This window comes from Myxine glutinosa, chromosome 3 (assembly GCF_964187855.1).
Source record: "Myxine glutinosa chromosome 3, kmMyxGlut1.1, whole genome shotgun sequence".
Classification (NCBI taxonomy): Eukaryota; Metazoa; Chordata; class Myxini; order Myxiniformes; family Myxinidae; genus Myxine; species Myxine glutinosa.
In genome coordinates, this window is record NC_136263.1 from 36,644,315 (window position 1) to 36,669,604 (window position 25,290).

Here is a 25,290-nt window from a genome sequence, read left to right on the forward strand (position 1 = left end):
AATCAAACCTGAGGCCTAAGCATAAAGAAGTCTTCATGAGCTATTCAAAATAGAGATGATGATTAATTTTGAAAATTAATTCGGAATGCATTAGCTTCCTCTTGCATATGCAGCAGCTTCCTGATGGTTAATTTGTAGGAAGCAGTGGGGGGTGGAGAGGAGGTGAGGAGGGTGGTTATTCCTGATCTGATGCAGTGATGAAGCAGATATCTCATCTGTATCAAAAGGTAATGACCGAAAAATCCCATCCTCCACAACCTCGGTCATTCATGTTACTCAGCGACTTAATTTAATTGCAGCTTTAGACAACATCATCGAAATCGTCATCATGATCATGTGTCTCTAAGTTGTAAACATAAGTTATTGTAAATTAGAGGTTACCCAAAGTATGATGACTCTTAAAACCATATTGATCATTAAACTGCAGGACACAGTTTGGCATCAACCTTGCAAATTACTTAAAGTAGCGAAGAACCGTCCAAGAACCCTCCTTACGGATGGGTTAATTACCCCCAGAATCATGGACAAGTTAATTACCCCCAGAATACGGGACTTTCAAAATGCGCGATTCTTTGTCTACTCATTTATAATGCGTATTTTATTTCGATTTACTGTAATATTCCTTTAATATAGGTTTTAATTAATGTGTTATATTTTTTTTATATTGTTATTAATTTTTTAGGCTAGAAAATGCTTATTTTACCGCAAAAATAATTAAAATATAAAAAAATAGAAATACCTATAGGCTGCAGAATCCCGCGATATAATGAAAAATCCGATATATAATTTTACATATACTAGCGAGAAAAACCCGCGATGTACCGAAGCCGCGAAAAGTGAAGCGCGATATAGCGAGGGATGACAGTATATATATATATATATATATATATATATATATATATATATATATATATATATATATATATATATATATATATATATATACAGTGGAACCTTGACTTACGAGTTTAATTCGTTCCGTGACCGAGCTCGTAACTCAAATTGCTCGTATCTCAAATCAAATTTCCCCATTGAAATGCATTGAAATGCTATTAATCCGTTCCAGCCCGACAAAAACCACACCAATTTTTTTTGTTACGTGTTTTTAAATAAGAAAAATGTACTTTATAAATAACAAATAATGTATAAACAAGCACGACCTCGTATATACTGTACATAATAAAAGACAATGTAAAGAAATAAACTGGTTTTATTAAGTGTATTTACCTTGAAGATCAGACGAAGATCAACAACTTCTCCATGTCTTCATGGATAGAGGTCCGGAGCTTTGAAATAATCGTAACGCCCTTGGCTGGCGTTATAGCCTTTATCGACTCCTTCTGCTTCAAAATCGTACATATCGTAGAAGCACTACGATCGTACTGCCTCGCCAAGTCGACAACACGCACACCTCGCTCATGTTGTTCGACGATTGCGTGTTTCATAGCCAAGCTCATCATCCTCTTCTTCTTCTCAGCACTGCACTTGCCACTCACTTTCTTAGGCCCCATGGTTAAAACTAAGAAATTTTCCAAAATAACCGAAATGCGTAAACTAAAATGCAGCGCTATACGATAGAGATACTGTACGTGCACGGCCAGATAACCACGTGACCAGAACCCACCTGGCGGCAAAACTCAAAATAACCGAAATGCGAAAACTAAAATGCAGCGCTATACGATAGAGATACTGTACGTGCACGGCCAGATAACCACGTGACCAGAACCCACCTGGCGGCAAAACTCAAAATAACCGAAATGCAAAAACTAAAATGCAGCGCTATACGATAGAGATACTGTACTTGAACGGCAAGATAACCACGTGACCGGGGTGGCGAAAGCTCGTAACTCGGATCTCGGCTCGCATCTCAAAGCAATAAACCGCCGGAGCGACGGCTCGTATCTCGAAAAACTCGTAAGTTGGGGCACTCGTAAGTCAAGGTTCCACTGTGTATATATATATATATATATATATATATATATATATATATATATATATATATATATATATTGTTGCGATATATATATATATATATTGTTGCGATATATATATATATATATATATATATATATATATATATATATATATATATATATATATATATATATATATATATATATATATATATATATTGTTGCGATATATATATATATATATATATATATATATATATATATATATATATATATATATATATATATATATATATATTGTTGCAATATAAATATATATATATATATATATATATATATATTGTTGCGATATAAATATATATATATATATATATATATATATTGTTGCGATATATATATATATATATATATATATATATATATATATATATATTGTTGCGATATATATATATATATATATATATATATATATATATATATATATATATATATATATATATATTGTTGCGATATATATATATATATGCACAATATGACCAAAAGTATGTGGACACCCGAACATCACACATCTCATTCCAAAATCATGGGCATTAATATGGAGTTGGTCCCCCCTTTGCTGCTATAACAGCCTCCACTCTTCTGGGAAGGCTTTCCACTCGATGTTGGAACATTGCTGCGGGGATTTGCTTCCAGTCAGTCGCATTAGTGAGGTCGGGCACTGATGTTGGGCGATGAGGCCTGGCTCGCATTCGGCGTTCCAATTCATCCCAAAGGTGTTTGATGGGGTTGAGGTCAGGGTTCTTTGCAGGCCAGTCAGGTTCTTCTGCACCGATCTCGACAAACCATTTCTGTATGGACCTCGCTTTGTGCACGGGGGCATTGTCATGCTGAAACAGGAAAGGGCCTTCCCCAAACTGTTTCCACAAAGTTGGAAACACACAATCGTCTAGAATGTCAATGTATGCTGTAGCATTAAGGTTTCCCTTCACTGGAACTAAGAGGCCTATCCCGAACCATGAAAAACAGCCCCAGACCATTATTCCTCCTCTACCAAACTTTGCAGTTGGCACTATGCATTCGGGCAGGTAGCGTTCTCCTGGCATCCGCCACACCCAGATTCATCCGTCGGACGGCCAGATGGTGAAGCGTGATTCATCACTCCAGAGAGCACGTTTCCACTGCTCCAGAGTCCAATGGTAGCGAGCATTACACCACTCCAGCCGACGCTTGGCATTGCGCATGATGATCCTAGGCTTGTGTGCGGCTGTTCGGCCATGGAAACCCATTTCATGAAGCTTCCGGCAAACAGGTGTTGTGCTGACGTTGATTCCAGAGGCAGTTTGGAACTCAGTAGTGAGTGTTGCAACCGAGGACAGACGATTTTTACGCGCTACACGCTTCTGCACTCGGCGGTCCCGTTCTGTGAGCTTGTGTGGCCTACCATTTCGCGGTGTGGCCTACCTAGCTGTTGTTGCTCCTAGACGTTTCCACTTCACAATAACAGCACTTACAGTTGACTGGGGCAGCTCTAGCAAAGCAGAAATTTGATGAACTGACTTGTTGGAAAGGTGGCATCCTATGACGGTGCCACGTTGAAAGTCACCAAGCTCTTCAGTATGGCCCATTCTACTGCCAATGTTTGTCTGTGGAGATTGCATGGCTGTGTGCTTGATTATATATACCTGTCAGCAATGGGTGTGGCTGAAATAGCAGAATCCACTAATTAGAAGGGGCGTCCACATACTTTTGGTCATGTAGTGTATATATATAAAACAGAGATGGCTGTCCGTTCGTCTGTTCGTCCGTTTGCGGTTACGCTGATTGGTTGTGTGAGGTGAGGTACAATGTGCTTGGCTCCTGGCAAGATTGAATAATATATCATGTAGGCTTATTAAAACGTGATATTCAAAATCTGATTCCATATTTCATGATCGGAACTCATGGTCGAAATAGTTTCGAAACTTTTCGAACTAGTACTTTCGAACTTTCGAAATAGTTTCGAACTCATGGTCGAAATAGGTTGAAATAGAAGTCAAAATCTAGTGATGTCTGAATAAAATGAGGAAAAAGCTGTTGTTTTAATAAAATAATAGGCCCTGCGAGATGTGAGGTAGAGGCAGCGTGAGGAGTGGGGAGGGGAAGGCAGTGTGAGGGGAGGGGAAGGCAGTGTGAGGGGAGGGGAGGGGAAGGGAAGGTGGTGTGAGGAGAGGGGAGGGGCAGGCAATGTGAGGAGAGGGGAGGGGAAGGCAGCATGAGGAGAGGGGAGGGGACTGCGGTTTGAGGACAGGGGAGGGGAAGGCAATGTGAGGAGAGGGGAGAGGAAGGCCGCATGAGGAGAGGGGTGGGGAAGGCAGCATGAGGAGAGGGGAGGGGAAGGCAGCATGAGGAGAGGGGAGGGGAAGGCAGCATGAGGAGAGGAGAGGGGAAGGTGGTATGAGGAGAGGGGAGGGGAAGGCAGCATGAGGACAGGGGAGGGGAAGGCAGCATGAGGAGAGGAGAGGGGTGGGGAAGGCAGCATGAGGAGAGGAGAGGGGAAGGCAGTGTGAGGAGAGGGGAGGGGAAGGCAGTGTGAGGAGAGGGGAGGGGAAGGCAGTGTGAGGAGAGGGGAGGGGAAGGCAGTGTGAGGAGAGGGGAGGGGAAGGCAGTGTGAGGAGAGGGGAGGGGAAGGCAGTGTGAGGAGAGGGGAGGGGAAGGCAGTGTGAGGTGAGGGGAGGGGAAGGCAGCATGAAGAGAGGGGAGGGGAAGGCAATGTGAGGGGAGCAGAGGGGAAGGCAGTGTGAGGAGAGGGGAGGGGAGGTTAAGGCAGCAGGAGGAGAGGGGAGGTCCTCCCACCCCACCCCTTCCCCTCCCTTATTAAGGTGCATAATTGGGTAAAAGTGACTCGCGTTTAGTAAAGTAACGGACGGGGCGTCATAACCAGCCGCTCCGTTATACATCTGACGAGTGCACCATGTGAGCACGTAACCCTCAGTCGGCTTTGTGTCCTTTGACGAGATATTGGGACTTAAAGCTTGTAACCCTGGTTTGGGGCATTGAACCCGGCTGGCAGCCATGGCGGGTTGACGGCCCATGTGATTCGGTCATTCCTGAACTCGTCGTGTGGCGAAAAACACTATATAATGGTGGAAGTAGGGCCACCTTTGGTGGTAGCCAATATTACAAATGATCTTCCGTTATCTTCATAATATAATTGAACCTTCTCAAAATTAACTATATGGAGTATGATATGTTGTGATCAATAACATTTCTTTCAAAAATTACAAAAATTATAAAGTGCATTTCCAAGAATGTGTCGCAGCACATTGCCAAGAGGAGGTGGTCTGACGGGCGAAGAGTGCCCATTAGTATGTAAAATTGAGCACTAACAGTGAGAGTATTCCATAATCTGTATATAACCATTACCAAAGTCTGCTTAAAAAAACAAAATTTGTTTGAAAAGTACGACATTTTGCCTTTTTCTCATAAAAAGGGAATCATTTATGGCCTAGCATCTTCAAACATAATTACACTTCACTTATCATCGTATGCAAGATTATTAGACAACAAAACAAATGTTTGTTGGTTCACGAGTTATCAAACAGAGTGACCACTATATTCGTCATGGGTGTGTGTCTGTCTGTCTGTCTGATGGTCCGCAGCATAACCACCCGATGATATCATCCGATCTTGATGAAACTTGGGTGGGAGGTTGATATTGTTGTGGATCCGGGGGTCGGCGCTCCCCTTACCAAGGGTTAGTCCCTTAGTCCCCTCGTCTCTTAAGCTGGCCGTTCCCCCAGGCCTGGAAGTTATAACGCTCCTCCGCGGGCGAGATTGGCCAGGGTGATTTGTCAAGATGGAGTCCCAAAAACCTGCGTACCAATCCCTCCGCGAAGCAGGGAAATAACTCCGGCTCGAACCACGGACAGGTGGAAATTGCCGAGCGGTTTAGCAATCCGCGATTCGAGCCGTTAGCAAAAAGACTAACCCGATTCTGAGCGGTTCTAATCGTGCCACGTATACTCAATTGAGAAATTACGAAAGCGATCGGATGGAGAGGAAACCAAAAGGTAGGAAGAACAGAGATTTATTAATTACGTACAAAAACCCGAAGAGGAAACGAAAGAAGGGCATGTACAAGGGAAGAAGAGCAAAAGGACACAGGGCAAGCTTATACAATCTTAATTAACATGCCCAGGACAATACAAACAGACTTACACGAAAGGGGAATAGCAGGAAGGAAGGTCCAAGCAGATGGGCCACTGGGCCAGCGTTGGCTCCGGCCCCGGTTCAGGCTCCACTCCGGTCCACGCTTCACTTCGGTCCACGCTCCGGTTCCGTGGCGAAACCCGGCAGGCAGCGTGGTGGGTATTGTCGGCGCGAGCGGACCTTACATGCGGGGGGATTCATATATCGGGGAGGAATTTCGTCCGGGAATGGGAGGAATCGTGACGCGTGCAATGGTGCCACTCTCCCCGGCAGACTCTCAGACTCGGCAGGCTCAGACTCGGCAGACTCCAACTCCAACCGACTCGTGTCTCTGACTCAACTCAACTCTCTAAGTAGTCCCACGCGAGCGCTTATATTACACGCTCGGGTATCAAGCCGCGTGCTTTTAGGACACACCCACCGGTGAGCTCGCCTCGGCCCTGGTTGGTCACGAGGGCTCACCGACCCCACCCTTAACAGGGCTACACCTCGCTCCGATAACTCCTCCCCCTTTTTCTCCGCTCTGACCGCATGGTTAATGGCGTCTTGAGCCAGGCAGCGAACGCTACTGGCAAGCAAGGGAACAGAATTTGGAGGGAGGCAAGCCGCAAAATGAACAGGATTTGTAAAGGGGCCTATGTTATTTGATTAATGCAACGCAGAGTCAAACTATTGGAAACAGAGCCTTACCTGAAACACATACTAATGAAATAACTGAAAGGTTCCTATGGTGTCCTACGTGTTGCAATATGGACTAACTAGGGTGCGACCTTTGACCTTTGGAAAATGGGGATATTTACAGGGAATTATTTACAATGGATTATTATTTACAAGTGACGGTTCTGAAAACCGTAACAATATCATGATCTAGTTGTGTCCTGCCTAGAGTGTGCGTGTTTCGCCCATTGTGGGTGGAGCGACGCCCGAAAAAGATGTCTTTTTAGGGGGTAATTGAGTTCAAGCTACATCTTCTCCGAGGGAGTTGGTGGAATCTGACAGGGGTTTCGGTATTTGGTTAGGCCAATGTCATGTGTCTAGCCCCACGGAGCTCGATTTTTCATTTTCGCCCTAAGGTCAAGGTCACGAAATTTAGAAAAGTCGATTTGTGATGGTTTTATTACATTGTTCGCTTCCTGATAGAGGGAAATGTCGTACATGATCTTATATTATCACATACATCATGAAATACAAGTTTTACAACGAATTTCAGAACCTTCGACCTTTGAAGGTCACAAAGGTTAAAGTTTCAAAGTTGTCGGAATCTAACCGAATTTTTGGTATTGTGTAGCTAACCAACCTCATAACTGATTATACATTATTTTCTATCTCATTTCAAGGTCAGTAACCTTCGTTTTGACATTTCCAGGCCTGGCCTGTCCGGGCCTGTTTCGGTTATAGTCCGTCCTTTGTCATTGAATACCGCTCGCTCGTGAACCATCGTCGTCTCCTGACTTGTCAACGTTTTCTTCAAACTCCATCATGATTGCCCAGGAGTAGCTGCGAGAAGAGAGGGGATATGCCAATGCATTCCAATGTGCCCCGATGCTTTACTTATAGTGAGGATAAAACTTGTGTCATGATTATGAGATGAGATAATATTATGACAATGAGATTATGTCGAACTTATCACGCCCGAGATCGAACTGTTCATGCCTTCAAATAATACATAATGCATCCTCACTTGCGGCACAGGTAGTGGCATGATTTGACGAGCAGGTTCATGCAGTGCACAGAAACGATTGAAATGACGACGAGACTGATGGGACCCAGCTGCAGACAATAACCATTTGGAAGGTGGGGTGGGAGTAGGGATGAATAACAACAGTGTATTCATTCAAGCACAGAAAAGCAAAAGTAGAACACTTGAGATTCGTAATGCTGTGTTTACTGTGATGTAAGCGAATGCCAAGGTAACATATCAACATCTTCTCATCTACCCAGATTTATGCAGAGCAGTGATGTGTTGAAATGAACAGGTAAGTTGTGTGCATCAGTCGATTTATTACCTCCAACATCATATCTAAGGTGGACAGAAGTTATGTTTTCACCCCTGTTTGTCTGCCTGTGAGCAGGTTATCTCAAAGAATTATGGACAGATTCGGACAAAATTTGGTGGACATGTGTGGTGTGTGAAAAAGACAAAGGGATTAGATTTTGGTGAATATTCAGATCCGGAAGCTAGAATTAAAAAAAATTTAAGGCGATTCTTCACCATTGATTGAGATATATAGCATGACATCTCAAAAAGTTAGGGAGGGATTAACAAAACGTGATGGATGAGCTTGGTAGGTGACAAGACCGAGCCGATTAGATTTGTTTTGTTCAGGTCGAATTTGTCGGATTTGTTCAGGTCGGATCTGGCCTAGTTCCTTTGTTACCCTGAGTGCAAGCTCACCACGCCGTGCACCTCTGTGCACGTCCAATCTAATCGGCTCGGTGCACCTTTTCCCAGTCGGATTTGACAAGTCGATACGTGTACAGGAAAAAACAAAAGGAAACCTCCACCAATATTCAGTTTTACCACACAGATTGTTATCTGCAGAGTGCAGGCAACGAAGCCCGGTTCTTTAGATCCTACACATATGTTTCTTCAACCCAGAAAACGAATTATACTTTTGCATTTTTACTTACATAACTACAGTATATGTTTCCATCTGTTATTCTTTCGCAATTCAAATTATGTCTTGATGAAAATTAAAATAAGAAATATTATACGGCATATGAGTTTGGGGCTAGCAGGATGGCCTAGAGGTATGCTGTACGCACACTCACCTCCAAGATGTCTAGCTTGTATTAAATTCCCGGCCCAGCTATAAACTGTTATCCCGGTGTTTCACAGGGCTGTCGATTCATCAATGTGTCAAGGTCACAAGGTCACGAAATTTAGAAAAGTAGATTTTTGATGGTTTTATTACATTGTTCGCTTCCTGATAGGGTGAAATGTTGTACATTATCTTATATTATCATATACATCATGAAATACAAGTTTTCCAACAAATTTCAGAACCGTCGACCTTTGACCTTTGAAGGTCACAAAAGTCAAAGTTTCAAAGTTGTCGGAATCTAACCGAATTTTCGGTATTGTGTAGCTAACTAACCTCATAACTGATTATACATTATTTTCTATCTCATTTCAAGGTCAGTAACTTTCGTTTTGACATTTCAAGGTCACAAAGGTCAAAGTTTCAAAGTTGTCGGAATCTAACCGAATTTTCGGTATTGTGTAGCTAACTAACCTCATAACTGATTATACATTATTTTATATCTCATTTCAAGGTCAGTAACCTTCGTTTTGACATTTCCGGGCCTGGCCTGTCCGGGCCTGTTTCGGTTATAGTCCGAACAAACAAATCGTCCCTCGGATGGACGTAAAACCATCATCCCGTCTGTCGGCATTAGTTGGTGGATGCTAAAGATCTCACAGTGTCCTCCGCGAAGAGCAAATGAGCTATTGCCTTGCCTTGGAACAAATTACAAATTCTTGCCCTAACTACGTAGTGTGTTCAAAAAGTATCCGACCTTTATTTTTCGTGCGTAAAAAAAAAGAAGCCAGGGAGGCGTTGATTGGTGCACGTATGTAGGCGATCCTAATGCACACGCGTGAATTTTTTCCCACCTGCAGAAGCTGTCATTCGACGGCAGACCGCCGATGAGTGAGGACATGTAAGTGAGCGCCGTCGGATTTTCGTTTTTGACAAAATGACTGAAAAACTTGAACAACGCTACTGCATCAAATTTTGTGTTTCATCAAACTTGCATCAAAACTGCAACTTGGTTTCTGGGTCGTACCCATAAACCCAGGACTCATCGCCAGTGATCACTGTGTTGAGGAAGCTGGGATCGCTGTTCACAGTCTCCAGCATGTCCTGTGCGATCTCCAAACGGAGTTGCTTCTGCTCAATCGTTAGCAGCTTTGGTACGAACTTCGCTGAGATTCTCCTGAAGCCCAAATCCTCCTTCATAATGGAATGAACGGTGTTGAATCTTGCGGATCGTTTCCACTTGGGAATCGCCAAGCTTTACACAAAATTTGATGCAGTAGCGTTGTTCAAGTTTTTCCATCATTTTGTCAAAAACGAAAATCCGACGGCGCTCACTTACATGTCCTCACTCATCGGCGGTCTGCCGTCGAATGACAGCTTCTGCAGGTGGGAAAAAATTCACGCGTGTGCATTAGGATCGCCTACATACGTGCACCAATCAACGCCTCCCTAGCTTCTTTTTTTTACGCACGAAAAATAAAGGTCGGATACTTTTTGAACACAGTAGTACTGCTGGGAAGGCAATGGCAAACCAACCCAGTATAAATCTTGCCAAAAAACTGCTTTGGCAGCACTGATGCTCTGTAACAGATTATGGTAAATCAGGATAATATTACACACCCTGGGACACAGTGTAAAGACACCCTCGGACACAGTGTAAAGACACCCTGGGAGACAGTGTAAAGAGACCCTGGGAGACAGTGTAAAGACACCCTGGGACACAGTGTAAAGACACCCTGGGACACAGTGTAAAGACACCCTGGGACACAGTGTAAAGACACCCTGGGACACAGTGTAAAGACACCCTGGGACACAGTGTAAAGATACCACGGGACACATGCATCTGATTGCACTGTGTAAACAGTACACTCGTGCGAAAAATGAGCATCCCACAATGCCTACCACTGGTAGATAAACACTGACTGAGATAATAAAATAAAATAAAAAACACGATCAATAGGATAGATTTTCCACATGGTGTAATACTCAACTCGACGAGATAGAACTCAACTAGAATTATCACTATTAGGATGCAATACAAATCAAATTTAACGGTTCCTGGTTCATATATTACATGCAAGGCAATGATGCATAAAGCATTCACTGGAACGTGAGAGGAAAGTTCCAATTCCAATGAGGCCATTGTGAAAGCTTCATAAAGGAGAGAAATTTCATTTGTGACTGTTCACTGTTCAGTCATTAAATAAGTTTGCGTAAATAAGTGAGGCAAAGCATATTAATATCACAAGCATAAAGTTCCAAAAATAAAAAGAACAAGTCACGTAAATGTGAAAAGATCACCCCCGCTTCACTCACCACTATGCCAGCATACTTTATCGCAAACGGAAGGCTCAGGAGTCCTGTTCCCAGATTTCCTTTCAAAATGTGCAATAATGTCTGGAAAAACCTGAAATATACAAATGAACGTCAAACCAGCAATGGTCCACATGATCAGGAGAGAATAGAGAATTTAAACACAGAATGGAATATCATACGGCGAATGAATGAGGATTTGACCTCAACTTGTTTTTTTATCATCACTAGTGTCTCGACCTAATCTTTGTGCTCCGTTTCCCGGAATGAGAGAAGTAGGGATTAATCTTTTGCTTCTTCCGGTCACAATACCTACAGTTGAGCGTTCTTTTGCATCATTGAATAAAATGAGCATATCAATTGAAGGATCCAAAGTACAGGACACACGGGAAGCCACGAAAGACGAGCTGAGCTGAATTATAGTAGTCAATCTTCTACGGCCGCGAGCATAAGCTGATTTATAGTAGTAAATTTATTCAAAAAGAACCAAAAATGTCGGGACGGGCCCCGGGAAGATTATCGGCTAGGTGGCGAGGCCGGTCGAGGCCGCATCGGCCTGGTTGGGCCCATTTCGCAATTAAAAGCTGAGCTGAATTATGGCAGTCAATCTTCTACGGCCGCGAGTAAAAGCTGAATTATGGTAGTAAATTCATTCAAAAAGAATGTTCTTTTTGCTTCTTTTTGCCGGGTGCTTTCAGCTAGTATATATATACATATATGTATATATATATATATATATACATATATATATATATATATATATTTATCATGTCTGTCATGAAAAACTGCACATGTAGAATTGATAATGTAATTGTTGAAGGATTGTTGCATTGTTCATTCAAAGTGCTTTTTTGGCACGAAGGATATGCAGAACAGTTTCCACATAATGTAATCACCTCATGCAATAATGGTTCAGCAACTCAATGCACCAAGGTTTTGAGGCATTCTGAGAAAATTTGAATCAGTCTTTCCGAGACACCAGCGGGTGGATCATCCAAAAAAGACATCGATGACATTCTAGTCAGGTTCACTATGTTTTTTCGTTCAAAATCATGGTAGATTAGCAAAGCTATACATTTTTGGAAACGTTATTACATGGAAAATCTGAAAATCAATGTTTACATTTGCCAATTCCGACCAATTCGATTCGACCAATCGACCAATTCCATTCGACCAATTCGACCAATCGTTTCGATCGACCATTCGACCATTCGACCAATTCGATCGATTCGATTCGATTCATCGAATTCGATTCGATCGACCATTCGACCAATTCGATTTGCCAATCAATTTGACCGACCTTTGCTTGTGTGGAACGGACTGTGAAAACGATGCGGACTATATTGTCGGATACGACACACAGGACAGTGATGACGAACTCTAAATGGCATATTCTGTAATCGTGTATGTTTGATGCCATTGCCTGCCTGTGTATATTTTGTCATTGACTGCCTGTGTAGATGTGAAGTTATACTGACTGCATGTGTATATATGATTTTGCTGACTGCCTGTGTATGTTTGGTGATATGAATTATTGTGACACATTTTGATGTTATTAACTGCCTGTACAAAATGATAACATGTATTTGATTATGCAACTTATCGCGAATATAAAGACAGTATTTTGCAATTCAAAACCTTTGATTCGTGTCTTACCATTCCCCATAGCACTAATTTGATACTTTCATTGGATTCCTTGTCCCTGAAAATATAGGTTTAGTATATTTGAAAAAGTTTTTAGGGTAATTAGAGGCAGAAATAGAACAAAATATGTATTTTACAGTGGCCATTTTGAAAATCCAAAATGGCCGCCATACAGGTATCTCTCCAAATGTAAACATTGATTTTTAGTTTCCTTATGCTATAATCTTTCCAAAAATGTATAGGTTTGCTAATCTACCATGATTTTGAACGAAATATAATTTATTGACATAGTGAACCTGACTATTCCTTAACAATCCATTCCAATTGCACGTCTATCTGAAAAGGAGAGGAATCAAATAATGGACACCTTCAAGCAGTCTTCCATGAGCCATGTCGCGCAAGACTCGTAAACGTGAGAAGTGGGACTGTTTATGAGCTCAAAACATGTTAATTGTCAAGCCACCGGATCAACAAGAGCTATGCCAAGAATGTGACATTCCAGTATAACGACTCTCTCTCAGGACCGATACATTAGCACTACCCATCGACAAGATCAGATTCAAACTGCCTAGAGCACTGCAAACACACCCCCTGGACCACAGAGGATAAATGAAAACACCGTCTTGAGGCATCTCATCTCCGATCCGTGCTCGTCATCCAGTTCAGTGTCCAAGACTTGCACCGCAACACATCCAAGCCCATTTGCTGTGTTCAAATCAGCAAATCCGATGGATACGGCGGCAATGGGAAATTGTTATGTTCAGTGACAAATCCAGGTTTCTCATTGAAAGGCATGATGGCCCTGCACTGTTTGACAGAAAACACAATGATTGATATGCCCCAGTCTGTGTCCATGAAGCCGCACATTTTTTGACGTGGAAGTGTCATGATATGGGGTGGATTGCTAAAAAACAACTTGGTGCAGGAGTCAATCTTTATGTACACTTATGCAACTGTAATGCTCAAAGGGACATTCGAACAAGGAACGTTCTTGGCAATTCCAACAATCTCTCAACTAAATATTTTCATCTCCTCTCCCTGTCAAGGCTAGAGTGCCTCAAGGCAGTGTTCTAGGTAGAGTCCTATTCCTGATCTTCATCAACGATCCGTCTGACTCTGGCGAACCATCTTTATCCATTTGCTGATGATTCCACCTTCTGCCGTGACATCCCTCATCCTTCAGACAGGCAGGTTGCGGCCTCTTCCCTCTCTTCAGACCTTGACAACATCACAAGCTGGTCAAACACTTGGAATATTTCTTTCAATTCTGACAAATCTCACACTCTCACGATCTCTCTCCAAAAGCATCCTCATGCAAACCCTATTAGTTAGCCAGTTAAGAGGAAGCATCGTTAATTTTTTCAGGAAAGCACCAAATTTGGCACAGATGTAGTATGGACCTATACAATTGTTTTCCTGAGGGGCGCCCAAACATTCAGAACCCCTGCTGGCCGCCATATTGAATTTGAACATGACCGCCCTCTGTGACCTATTTCCCTCAATAACTTCTATACTATGAGTGATAACACCACAGTTCCAGTGTCTTACCCCATGTTTTCATGGTCTCTGAATCCAATGGGATCAATTGCATAATACTTAGGAAGTTAAGACCGAAAGGAGGAGGAGTTGTTCAGATTCTTATCGCATATGGTGGTGGATGGTTTGAAAGGAAAGGAGATCTATGCAACTATTGGTGACAGCGTGCTAACATCGCAACCAGATGCCGACATCAAAAACCTGAGCCCATTTACACAAGAAGAAGCGGATACAAGAGTCCTTTTACATGTCCTGGATGCCGTGAAAAAGGGGAGAAAATGGGTATTGATTCGAACTGTAGATTCTGATATTGTGGTCTTGGCAATAGCACACTACTTTACCTACCAGTCACACGGTGTGGAGGAACTCTGGATTGCCATTGGCACTGGCAAAAGCTACCGCTACCTTGCCATCCATAAAATTGCCACCGGCCTTGGCCGCAGGAAGTCCGAGTCTTTGCCATTATTTCATGCCTTCACTGGCTGCGACACAGTGTCATGTTTTGCCCAAATTGGGGAAAAGACAGCCTGGAAGGCTTGGGAGGCATACCCCAGCATCACACAGACCTTTCATGCTCTCGCATGGCCATCTCGTATAGGCCATCTGTGGACGCTATAACTATGGAACTACAGAGCATACAAAGATATGTTGCCATCCTCTATGACCGGACTACCGAGATAAAGACAGTGAATGACATGCGCCGACACTTGTTCACGAAGAAGGCAAGAACAATTGATCACATTCCCCCAACAGCAGACGCCTTCGAACAACACCTAAAACGTGCATGTTTTCAGGCTGGACACGTATGGAGTCAGGCACTTGTGCCCTACCCAGAACTTCCATCACCAGCTGATTGGGGTTGGATGAAAACAGGGACTTATTGGACACCAATTTGGACCACAATACCACTGATACAGGAGGCATGTTCAGAGCTTACAAGCTGCCATTGTAAGTCAGCCTGTAAAGGCAACTGTAAATGCTCCAGGGCAAATCTGCCCTGCACATCACTGTGTGACTGCGATGGACAGTGCTTGTAGTACTACACATCTGTGCGAGAGCCTCCACCTTTCAAGTGCCCACAATATTTTAAGTTAAAACTGCAACTGTGTGTAACTTTGATTAATTAATACCATTCCATTGTTATCAGAGACCAATAAAACAATGTGTATCACTTGGAATTGAAATTTTACCTAAAATACTTTGAGAGATTCAAGGAAAATGGAAACACCATGGCGGCCATCTTGAAATTAAAGATGATGGATGCCAATCTTTATGCAATTGATCCCATTGGATTCAGAGACCATGAAAACATGGGGTAAGACACTGGAACTGTGGTGTTATCGCTCATAGTATAGAAGTTATTGAGGGAAATAGGTCACAGAGGGCGGTCATGAAGAAATTCAATATGGCGGCCACCAGGGGTTCTGAATTTTTGGGCGCCCCTCAGGAAAACAATTGTATAGGTTCATACTACATCTGTGCCAAATTTGGTGCTTTCCTGAAACAATGAACGATACGCCCTATTTTTCGGTCTTAACTGCCGAAGTATATCTACTTTCTTAACAATCCTCTTGAAGAAGTTCAGTCATTAAAACTCTTGGGTCTCACTATCAGCCATGATCTTTTTTCAAAGTAAGCCTCCAAAGCCGTCTGCCAACTTGTCATTCTTGGTCGTGATCTTTACATCCCTCAATATCCCCATCTTCAGAACAACCTCCTTCAAATTTTCCTGTTTTTCCTCCTTGAGAGTTTCCTTGTGTATCCAATCCTATTCTTATGGGCCCAGCACCTCATCTGTCGCATGATATGAACCAACAACAAACTGTGCCACATGATATCAAACAAGGAAATCGTATCAACAATCACATTATTTTTTAATGGGGGGGTAGGTGTGTGTGTGTGTGTGTGCGTGTGTATGTGCATAAATATATATATATATATATATATATATATATATATATATATATATATATATATATATATATATATATATATATATATATATATATATACACACATATATATATATACACACAGTCACGTGAAAAAGTAAGTACATTAGTACACCCCATGTAAAGTTTTGACTTTTTCAAATATATTTCAACATACAGCTATTTGATCTTCATTTCAACAATATTGATACATAAAGGTGATATAATATAACAAATATCATGAAACATTTACATTTTGTAGGCCATTGTATAATTTAAATAAACAAAAATGCAAATTTAGCATGTGGAAAAAGTAAGTACACCCCTACATTTATCACTACTTCAAATACCTAAAATTAGAATCAGGTGCACCAGCTCAGGTGCAAATTATTAGAACATCGTTAGAGAGGATCTTGGAGGAACCTGTCGTATTTAAACCTCTGACATTTAGTTTGGTTTGCTCTTTGTTGTTGAAGTGTGCGGCATCACCATGCCTAGATCAAAAGAGCTCTCTGAGGCCTTCAGAAAGAAGGTTATATATGCCTATGAGTCTGGGAAGGGATTTAAAAAGATCTCCAAACAATTTGAAATCAATCAATCGACTGTCCGGAAGATCATCTACAAGTGAAGAAGATTCCAAACAACTGCCAACTTGTTCAGGCCAGGGCGCCCCAGCAAGTTCAGCCCGAGAGCAGACCGCAAGATGCTGAAAGAAGTCTCGAAGAACCCCAGAATGTCATCACGGGACCTACAGGTAGCTCTTGCCACTGTTGATGTCAAAGTGCATGAGTCTACCATTAGAAAGAGGCTGCACAAATTTGATCTACATGGGAGGTGTGCCAGGGGGAAACCTTTGCTGTCCAGAAAGAACATCAGGGCAAGACTAAAGTTTGCCAATGAACACCTTGGCAAAGACCAGCACTTCTGGAACAATGTGCTCTGGACATATGAGTCAAAGGTAGAGCTATTTGGCCACAGTACCAGAAGACATGTTTGGCGAAAACCAAAAACAGCATTTGACCACAAGAACCTGATACCAACTGTAAAGCATGGTGGTGGAAATATTATGGTTTGCGGCAGCTTTGCTGCATCAGGGCCTGGGCAGCTCACCATCATATAATCCACTATGAATTCTTCATTGTACCAGCGGGTGCTTGAGGATAATGTGAGGCCATCTGTCGGAAAGTTGAAGCTCAACCGTAGGTGGACCTTGCAACATGACAATGACCCTAAACATACCAGTAAATCCACCAAGGAATGGCTGAAAAGAAAGAAATGGAGGGTTCTGGAATGGCCAAGTCAAAGCCCGGATCTAAATCCCATCGAGATGTTGTGGGGGGATTTGAAACGAGCTGTGCATGCAAGAAACCCCTCAAACATCGCACAGCTGAAAGAATTCTGCATGGAGGAGTGGGCAAAAATTTCTCCCAGTCGATGTCAGAGACTGGTAGACATTTATAAGAAACGCCTACTTGAGGTTGTTTCTGCCAAAGGGGGCAATACCACCTATTAAAGCCAAGGGTGTACTTACTTTTTCCACATGCGAAATTTGCATTTATGTTTATTTAAATTATACAATGGACGACAAAATGTAAATGTTTCATGATATTTGTTATATTATATTGAAGTGTGGTGCTGCGCACACAACTTGCTTGCCAAAGAGGTAGGCCACAACGCGTTTGTTAAAACCAAAAGTCTTTATTTCGAAATCTCGAACTGCAGCACTGAGCGGGCTCGAGCTTAGAGCCCGCATATATGTGCCGAGGCCACGCCTAGTCCCCGGGCGTGGCCGATCGGTCGAAGGGCGGGGCATGTGCCATCGGTCCCCGCCTGGGCGCTCGCGCCACCCACTGGTGCGCGGGATTATTGCCCCTTGTGCCCGCCACACGCGCCCCCCCAGAATTCCTGCGCACCTGAAGGGTGAGTTTGCGGGGAAGCCGGATGACCCGGCCGAAACGCCCCCTGGCGATGGGTGCAGGGCTGGGGGGTAGCGGGCCGGCGGGGCTGGGGGGTGCCGGGGGTCCGACCGCCGGGGGGCGGCCTCGACGCGGAGGCAGAGATGCTGGCGGGGGTGCCGGGGGCGGCCTCGACGCGGAGACAGAGCTGCTGGCGGGGGGTGGTCCGGATCGAGGTGGGACGGCTTGAGGCGGTCCATGGAAATGCGATCCGGGGCACCGCCGATGTCGACCGTGAAAAATTTGTCCCCGGTCTCCAACACGCGGAAGGGCCCGTCGTACGGGGGCCGTAGCGTTGCCCGGTGGGCATCGTGCTGGATGAACACGTACTTTGCTGTGCGAAGCTCCGGGGCGACGTGGGAAGGCGGGCAACCGTGGTCGGCACATATATGCGGGCTCTAAGCTCGAGCCCGCTCAGTGCTGCAGTTCGAGCTTTCGAAATAAAGACTCTTTTGGTTTTAACAAACGCGTTGTGGCCTACCTCTTTGGCAAGCAAGTTGTATGCGCAGCACCACACTTCACTGGTGACCCGACGTGATTATTGCCCCTTGTGCCCGCCACAATATCACCTATATCTATCAATATTGTTGAAATGAACATCAAATAGCTGTATGTTGAAAAAGTCAAAACTTTACATGGGGTGTACTTACTTTTTCATGTGACTGTATATATATATATGATATGCTATAGTGAGCTGTATATGCCATAGCGATAGCGTAGACAAACGTGCACCACCGAGGCTCGCAAGCATGCAGCACATGCTTTTCTTGGTTGCTTTCTGCACATTCGTGTAGCTTTTCTTGGCTGCTTTATCGAGCCTTCTTTGGCTAGATAAGCAGGGTAGGGGGATTAATTTTATAATGATCATAGCCATCTGGGGAAACATGTTTAGGTGAGAGCTGATTGGTTGTTCTTGATATAGCAAAGGCTCTTGATATATACTCGTGTGTGTGTGTGTGTGTGTGTGTGTGTGTGTGTGTGTGTGTGTGTGTGTGTGTGTGTGTGTGTGTGTGTGTGTGTGTGTATATCCACAAAGTCTTGGCCTGGTTTAAATATTTTATTATAACCAAACAAAACAAGACTTTGTGGACAAGTACTGCATGCACTTTTTTGATGATGCAGTAAGCAATGGGGTGTGGGAAAGAGGGACCAATGGCAGTAAATGCTAAGTCAGTTGACTGTACCAAACAGGTTTCCAAATTAATAAAACATGTATGAAAATATGTTTCGTTTCATTAAAGATAAAAACTTCAGTTTCACTTTCACTTCCCCTTCCCTGGCCCCATCTCATCCCTCCATTTTGCATTAACTTGCAATCTGGAAAACATAAACAGTAGACTGTAGTAAAGGCAGATGTTACTCCAATCCATCACCCTGCGTGAGCAATGTTATTCCTACGTTGTGCCATCTGGATGGTCTTCTCGACTCAGGTCTTCAGACTGGTCGGTTGGACTCGCTGTCGTCTCTTGCGCGGTAGAATCTACGGTCCCATAATCTTCTTCTTTGTCTGGCAAAATCAACCGCTTTGCATCATCAACCTCTGTTAACAACACAAAGAAAGGCATTCACATTACACAGCTGTACCATTGCTTGTAATGGATTCAACAGCTTAGAAAATGAGCCAACACAGGTACATGCGCTAAGAATCATAGCTCTTATTCCGAAAGCCCCTGTGTAATAATAATTATGTGCATTCAGCAGAGTTATTGGCTGGACTTAAATCTTATATTACTACTAGAACGGCACTCTTTGACGCCGCGGCATTGACCGATATGCCTCTGCCCACATTATTACATCATTATGCATACTTGAACGAAGTTTGATTTAAATCCCTGCAGCTGTTCTCAAGTATTGCAGTTTTACCTGACATGACCTCTGACCTTAAATGCTGACGTTGGCGTCTGTCCGGCCGTCCGCCCAAAATGTGTTGGTGCTCATATCTCAAAGGCTATACATTGAAGCTAGCTGAAACTTGGAATATACATCGGGCAATACGTCGAATTAATGGTTTTTAAAACAAATTCCACCTAAGTGCCATAGTTTTTGCTTTAAAATTAAATATATATATATATATATATCAAATTATAATTTAAGTTCATATCAAACAAGTAAATCGTATAAACAACAAGCATGAAGGAGCTGGGGCTCCCACGTCGATCGGAAGAATGGACGCGACAAAAAGCTGGAATTCATCCGAGTTTCTTTAATCAAACCAAACACTCAGGCACTCTGAAAAGCCCGTTTATCGGGCAGCAATATATATACATATTATCCCGGAGCGTTTGCCCAGGAAAGGCGAGAGGGGGCGTGGCCCAGCGTCCTGGCTGCGGCCTGGCAAGTTGAGGGCGAGCCTGCGCGGGCATGCCCGGGCATGCCCGGGCGTCCCGACCGAGGCCTGGCAAGTTGAGCGCGGGCCTGCCCGGGCGTCCTGGACGAGCCCGGCATGGTGATCGCTCCGCGTCCTTGATAGGTGCAAGGCGATTGTGAAAACCCAGCGGTAGCCGCTACACACGTCCCCCCAAAATCGACTTGCACCGGCAGGGTCAATTTGAGGGGGGTCCTGATGACCCGGCCGAAGCGACCCCTGGTGGGTCATGGGAGGGGCTCCGGTGTGGTGGTGGGCGGTCGAGTGGGGGGCACCGTGGACGGGGGGCGGCCTCGCCGCGGCGGAAGGGCCACCCGTGGTGGGTGGTCGACGTCCACGTGCGCCGGCTTGAGGCGGTCCACCGCAATCCGGTCCGACCTGCCGCCGATGTCGATGATGATGACGAACGACTTGTCGTCCCGTCGCAGCACCCGGAAGGGCCCGTCGTACGGCGGCCGGAGTGGCCCCCGATGTGCGTCGTGACGCACAAAAACATACTCCGCTGTGCGAAGTGCTGGGGGGACGTAGGACTGGGGGTCACCGTGGTGGGATGTTGGCACGGGGGCAAACGGTCGGGCGGCCTCCTGGAGGTCCGAGCGCTGATGAGCTGCGGACCAGGGATTGGTAGCGTCGGGCATGAATTCGCCCGGGACGCGTAGCGCCTGGCCATAGACAAGCTCGGCGGTGGATGCCTGGAGGTCCTCCTTGGGGGCCGTGCGGAGGCCCAAAAGGACCCACGGCAGCCGGTCGGCCCAACCGCCGTCTTGAAGGCCGGCCATGAGCGCGGCCTTCATGGAGCGGTGGAATCGCTCGCACAACCCGTTTGCTTGGGGGTGGTAGGCCGTAGTACGGTGGAGCTTGACCCCCAGGTTGCGGGCGACCGCGCCCCACAGCTCGGAGGTGAACTGTGGTCCGCGGTCTGACGAGATGTCCGCCGGTGCGCCGAAGCGGGCGACCCAGGTGGCGATGAAAGCCTGCGCCACGTCGGCGGTGGTGGTGGAGACGAGGGGAACGGCCTCCGGCCACCTGGTGGTCCTGTCCACCATGGTGAGCAGGTGTGTGAACCCCCGTGACGGGGGGAGGGGCCCCACCAGATCCACGTTGACGTGGTCGAAACGTCGTTCGGGCACGGTGAAAGGTGCCAGCGGGGCCTGGGTGTGTCGGTGGACCTTGGCCCGTTGGCAGGCCGTGCAGGTGCTGGTCCAATCGCGGACGTCCCGACGAAGGCCGTGCCAGACGAATCGCGCCGACACCAGCTTCTGGGAAGCTTTCCGGCCCGGGTGGGAAAGGCCGTGGAGGGAGGCGAAGATGCGGCGTTGCCAGGTGACGGGCACGATGGGGCGAGGCTGGCCTTGGGAGACGTCGCAGAGCAGGACAGTGTCCGCGAAGGGGATGTCGGCCAGGCAGAGGCCCGTGTCCGCCGCCCGGAGGGCTTGCACCGTGGTGTCGGTGGTTTGGTCCGCCGCCATAAGCGCAAAGTCCACGCCCAGGTGGACCGCGTTCGCGCTGGCCCGGGAAAGACAGTCGGCCACGGCGTTGTTTATGCCGGCGACGTGCTGGATGTCCGTGGTAAACTCCGACACGGCGGAGAGGTGGCGCTGTTGGCGGGCCGACCACGGCTCCGTGACCTTGGCCATGGCGTAAACCAACGGCTTGTGGTCGACGAACGCCATGAAAGGTCGGCCCTCCAGGAGGTGGCGGAAATGGCGGACGGCCAGGTGTAGACCGAGGAGCTCCCGGTCAAACGTGCTGTATTTGAGCTCGTTCGGCCGGAGCTGCCGGCTGAAAAAAGCGAGTGGCTGCCAAACCCCGTTCACCCATTGCTCATGTATGGCGCCCATCGCGTAGTCGGAGGCATCCGTGGTGAGGGCGATGGGAGCGTTGAGCACCGGGTGAGCGAGCAGTGTTGCGTCGGCGAGGGCCCGCTTTGAACTTTGGAAGGCCGCATCCATTGCTGCGGACCAGGCGATGTCGTGCTTGGCCGGCTTGCCCCGGAGGGCTTCGTAGAGGGGCCGCATGAGTTGAGCAGCGCGGGGCACGAAGCGGTGATAAAAATTCACCATTCCCAGGAATTCCTGCAGGGCCTTTATGGTGCGGGGACGCGGGAACGTGGTGATGGCCTCGACCTTGGTTGGCAGCGGCACGGCCCCGTTCTTGGTGATGTGGTGGCCCAAAAAATCAACGGCCGTCGTGCCGAAGTGGCATTTGGCCGGGTTGACGATGAGGCCGTGCTCGCTGAGGCGCCCGAACAGTGTTCGGAGGTGGAGGAGGTGCTCGGCCCGGGACGTGCTGGCGACGAGGATGTCGTCCAGGTAAACGAAAAGGAACGGCAGGTCACGCAGCACGCCGTCCATCAAGCGCTGGAACGCCTGAGCCGCGTTCTTGAGACCAAACGGCATCCGCAAGAATTCGAATAAGCCGAACGGCGTATTGACTGCCATTTTAGGGACGTCGGCCGCCCTGACAGGTACCTGGTGATATCCCCGTATGAGATCAATTTTCGAAAAAATGACCCGTCCCGCCAGACGGGCGGAGAAGTCTTGGATATGCGGGATCGGGTACCTGTCGGGGGTGGTAGCGTCATTGAGACGGCGGTAGTCGCCGCACGGGCGCCATCCACCCCCCGGCTTTGGCACGATGTGCAGTGGCGAGGCCCACGCGCTATCGGAGCGCCGCACGATGCCGAGGTGCTCCAACGCGTCGAATTCGGCCTTCGCCACGGCGAGCTTGGCTGGGTCGAGGCGGCGGGCCCTGGCGTAGACCGGCGGGCCCGTGGTTGGTATGTGGTGCTCGATCCCATGCCGTACTGCGACGGCCGAAAACGTCGGCCGCGTGAGGGCCGGGAACTCCGTGAGCAGGCGAGCAAACTCGTTCGCCGCCGGGACGGCGCATGCCAGCTCGGTCGGCGCGGAGCTGCTCAATGTGCATACCAGGGAGCTGAAGGTTTCGGCGTTGATTAAACGACGCCGTTGGACGTCCACCAGCAGTCCGTGTGCGCAGAGGAAGTCGGCGCCTAGCAGAGCCATGGGCACGTTTGCGGTTACAAACGTCCAAGCAAAGCGTTGGCCGCCGAAGCAGAGGGTGACGTTGCGCGGGCCGAAGGTGCGGATGGTCGATCCGTTGGCCGCAACCAAGGAGGGGCCGCAAACCGCGGATTGCCTGTCCTGGTCAGAGGCGGGTATGACGCTCAGTTGGGCGCCGGTGTCGCACAGGAAGCGCCGTCCAGACGCTTTATCCGTGATGAACAGTAAGTTGCCCGTGTGGCCGGCGCTCATGGCTGGTAATGAACGCCGGCCCGGCCGTTTCCCGGCCTGCCGAAGGTGCACGGGGGTCGGCATGTCCGGGCCTTCTGTCCGAACCTGGCATGATAGTAACACCACGCTTGGTCAGGTGGAGGCTCCGGTCGTCGTGCTGGAGGTGGTCGGCTCGGTGTAGCGGCCGCCAATTGCGTCGGCAGTTCGGTCGTCGACCGTGCCGGGTGCTCGGGCGCCATGGGTGTTGCGTCGGACGGCGGTGGGTCCCATGTCGCCGCTGCGATGCGCTGTCCTGCGGCGGAGATCTTGTCGGCTTCTCTGGCAAGGGCCCGGGGATCTGTGATCGTCGTGCTTGCCAGGGCGAGTCGTACCGGGTTAGGCAGCTGACGGAGGAACAGCTTCCGGAACAGGAATGCCGGAGAGTGCTCGCCGAGCAGTGAAAGCATGTAGTCCATTCGCTCGGAAGGGCGCGTGTCGCCGAGCTCAGGCAGGTCGAGCAGGCGCCGTGCGCGCTCCGCCGATGGGAGGGCGAAAGCGTCGAGGAGAAGCTTCTTAATCGCGCCGTATTTGTCAGCGGCTGGCGGGCTCTCGAGGAGGCTCAGGGCGCGGGCCGCGGTGGCCGAACCGAGCGCTGCTACCACATGGTGGAAGCGGGTGTCGTCGGCCGTGATGCCTCGCAGGGCGAACAGGGAATCCGCCTGTGCGAACCAAACCGCCGCGTGAGCCTCCCAGAAGGTAGGCAGTTTAAGGGCGACTGCCGTGTCCATGTCGGTAGGTCACCAATGAAGGAGCTGGGGCTCCAACGTCGATCGGAAGAATGGACGCGACAAAAAGCTGGAATTCATCCGAGTTGCTTTAATCAAACCAAACACTCAGGCACTCTGAAAAGCCCGTTTATCGGGCAGCAATATATATACATATTATCCCGGAGCGTTTGCCCAGGAAAGGCGAGAGGGGGCGTGGCCCAGCGTCCCGACCGAGGCCTGGCAAGTTGAGCGCGGGCCTGCCCGGGCGTCCTGGACGAGCCCGGCATGGTGATCGCTCCGCGTCCTTGATAGGTGCAAGGCGATTGTGAAAACCCAGCGGTAGCCGCTACAAGCACATATTATTTTTTAATGGGGGAGTAGGTGTGTGTGTGTGTGTGTGTGTGTGTGTATGTACATAATGACTGATATATATATATATATATATATATATATATATATATATATATATATATATATATATATATATATATTGTTGCGGAGATGAGGACTGTATTTTTTTGATTGTGTGCTGTATTATTATTATTATTGTTTATTCTGCGCCCCCCTACCTCCGGAGCTGTGTAAAGGTGAAAGGGCATCCCATAATTAGTCCACAAGCATACACGTCAGCCAAATAATAGAATACCCCTGTTTGATAGTTATCTCTTATTCTGTGTTCTAGG

General features: G+C 46.9%; 1 protein-coding gene across 2 annotated transcripts in view; it reads right to left on the reverse strand.

The window, feature by feature from the left end:
- Nucleotides 1-25,290, reverse strand: part of LOC137423689 (proton-coupled amino acid transporter 1) — a 168,232-nt gene that overhangs the window by 115,700 nt on the left and 27,242 nt on the right. For both annotated transcript variants that reach the window (XM_068111101.2, XM_068111102.2), the window contains exons 2-4: nucleotides 19,641-19,782; nucleotides 11,180-11,270; nucleotides 7,783-7,871 (exon numbers count right to left, since the gene is read on the reverse strand). In XM_068111101.2, coding sequence (XP_067967202.2) covers nucleotides 7,783-7,871; nucleotides 11,180-11,270; nucleotides 19,641-19,782 — 322 coding nt within the window. The remainder of the gene's footprint in view (nucleotides 1-7,782; nucleotides 7,872-11,179; nucleotides 11,271-19,640; nucleotides 19,783-25,290) is intronic.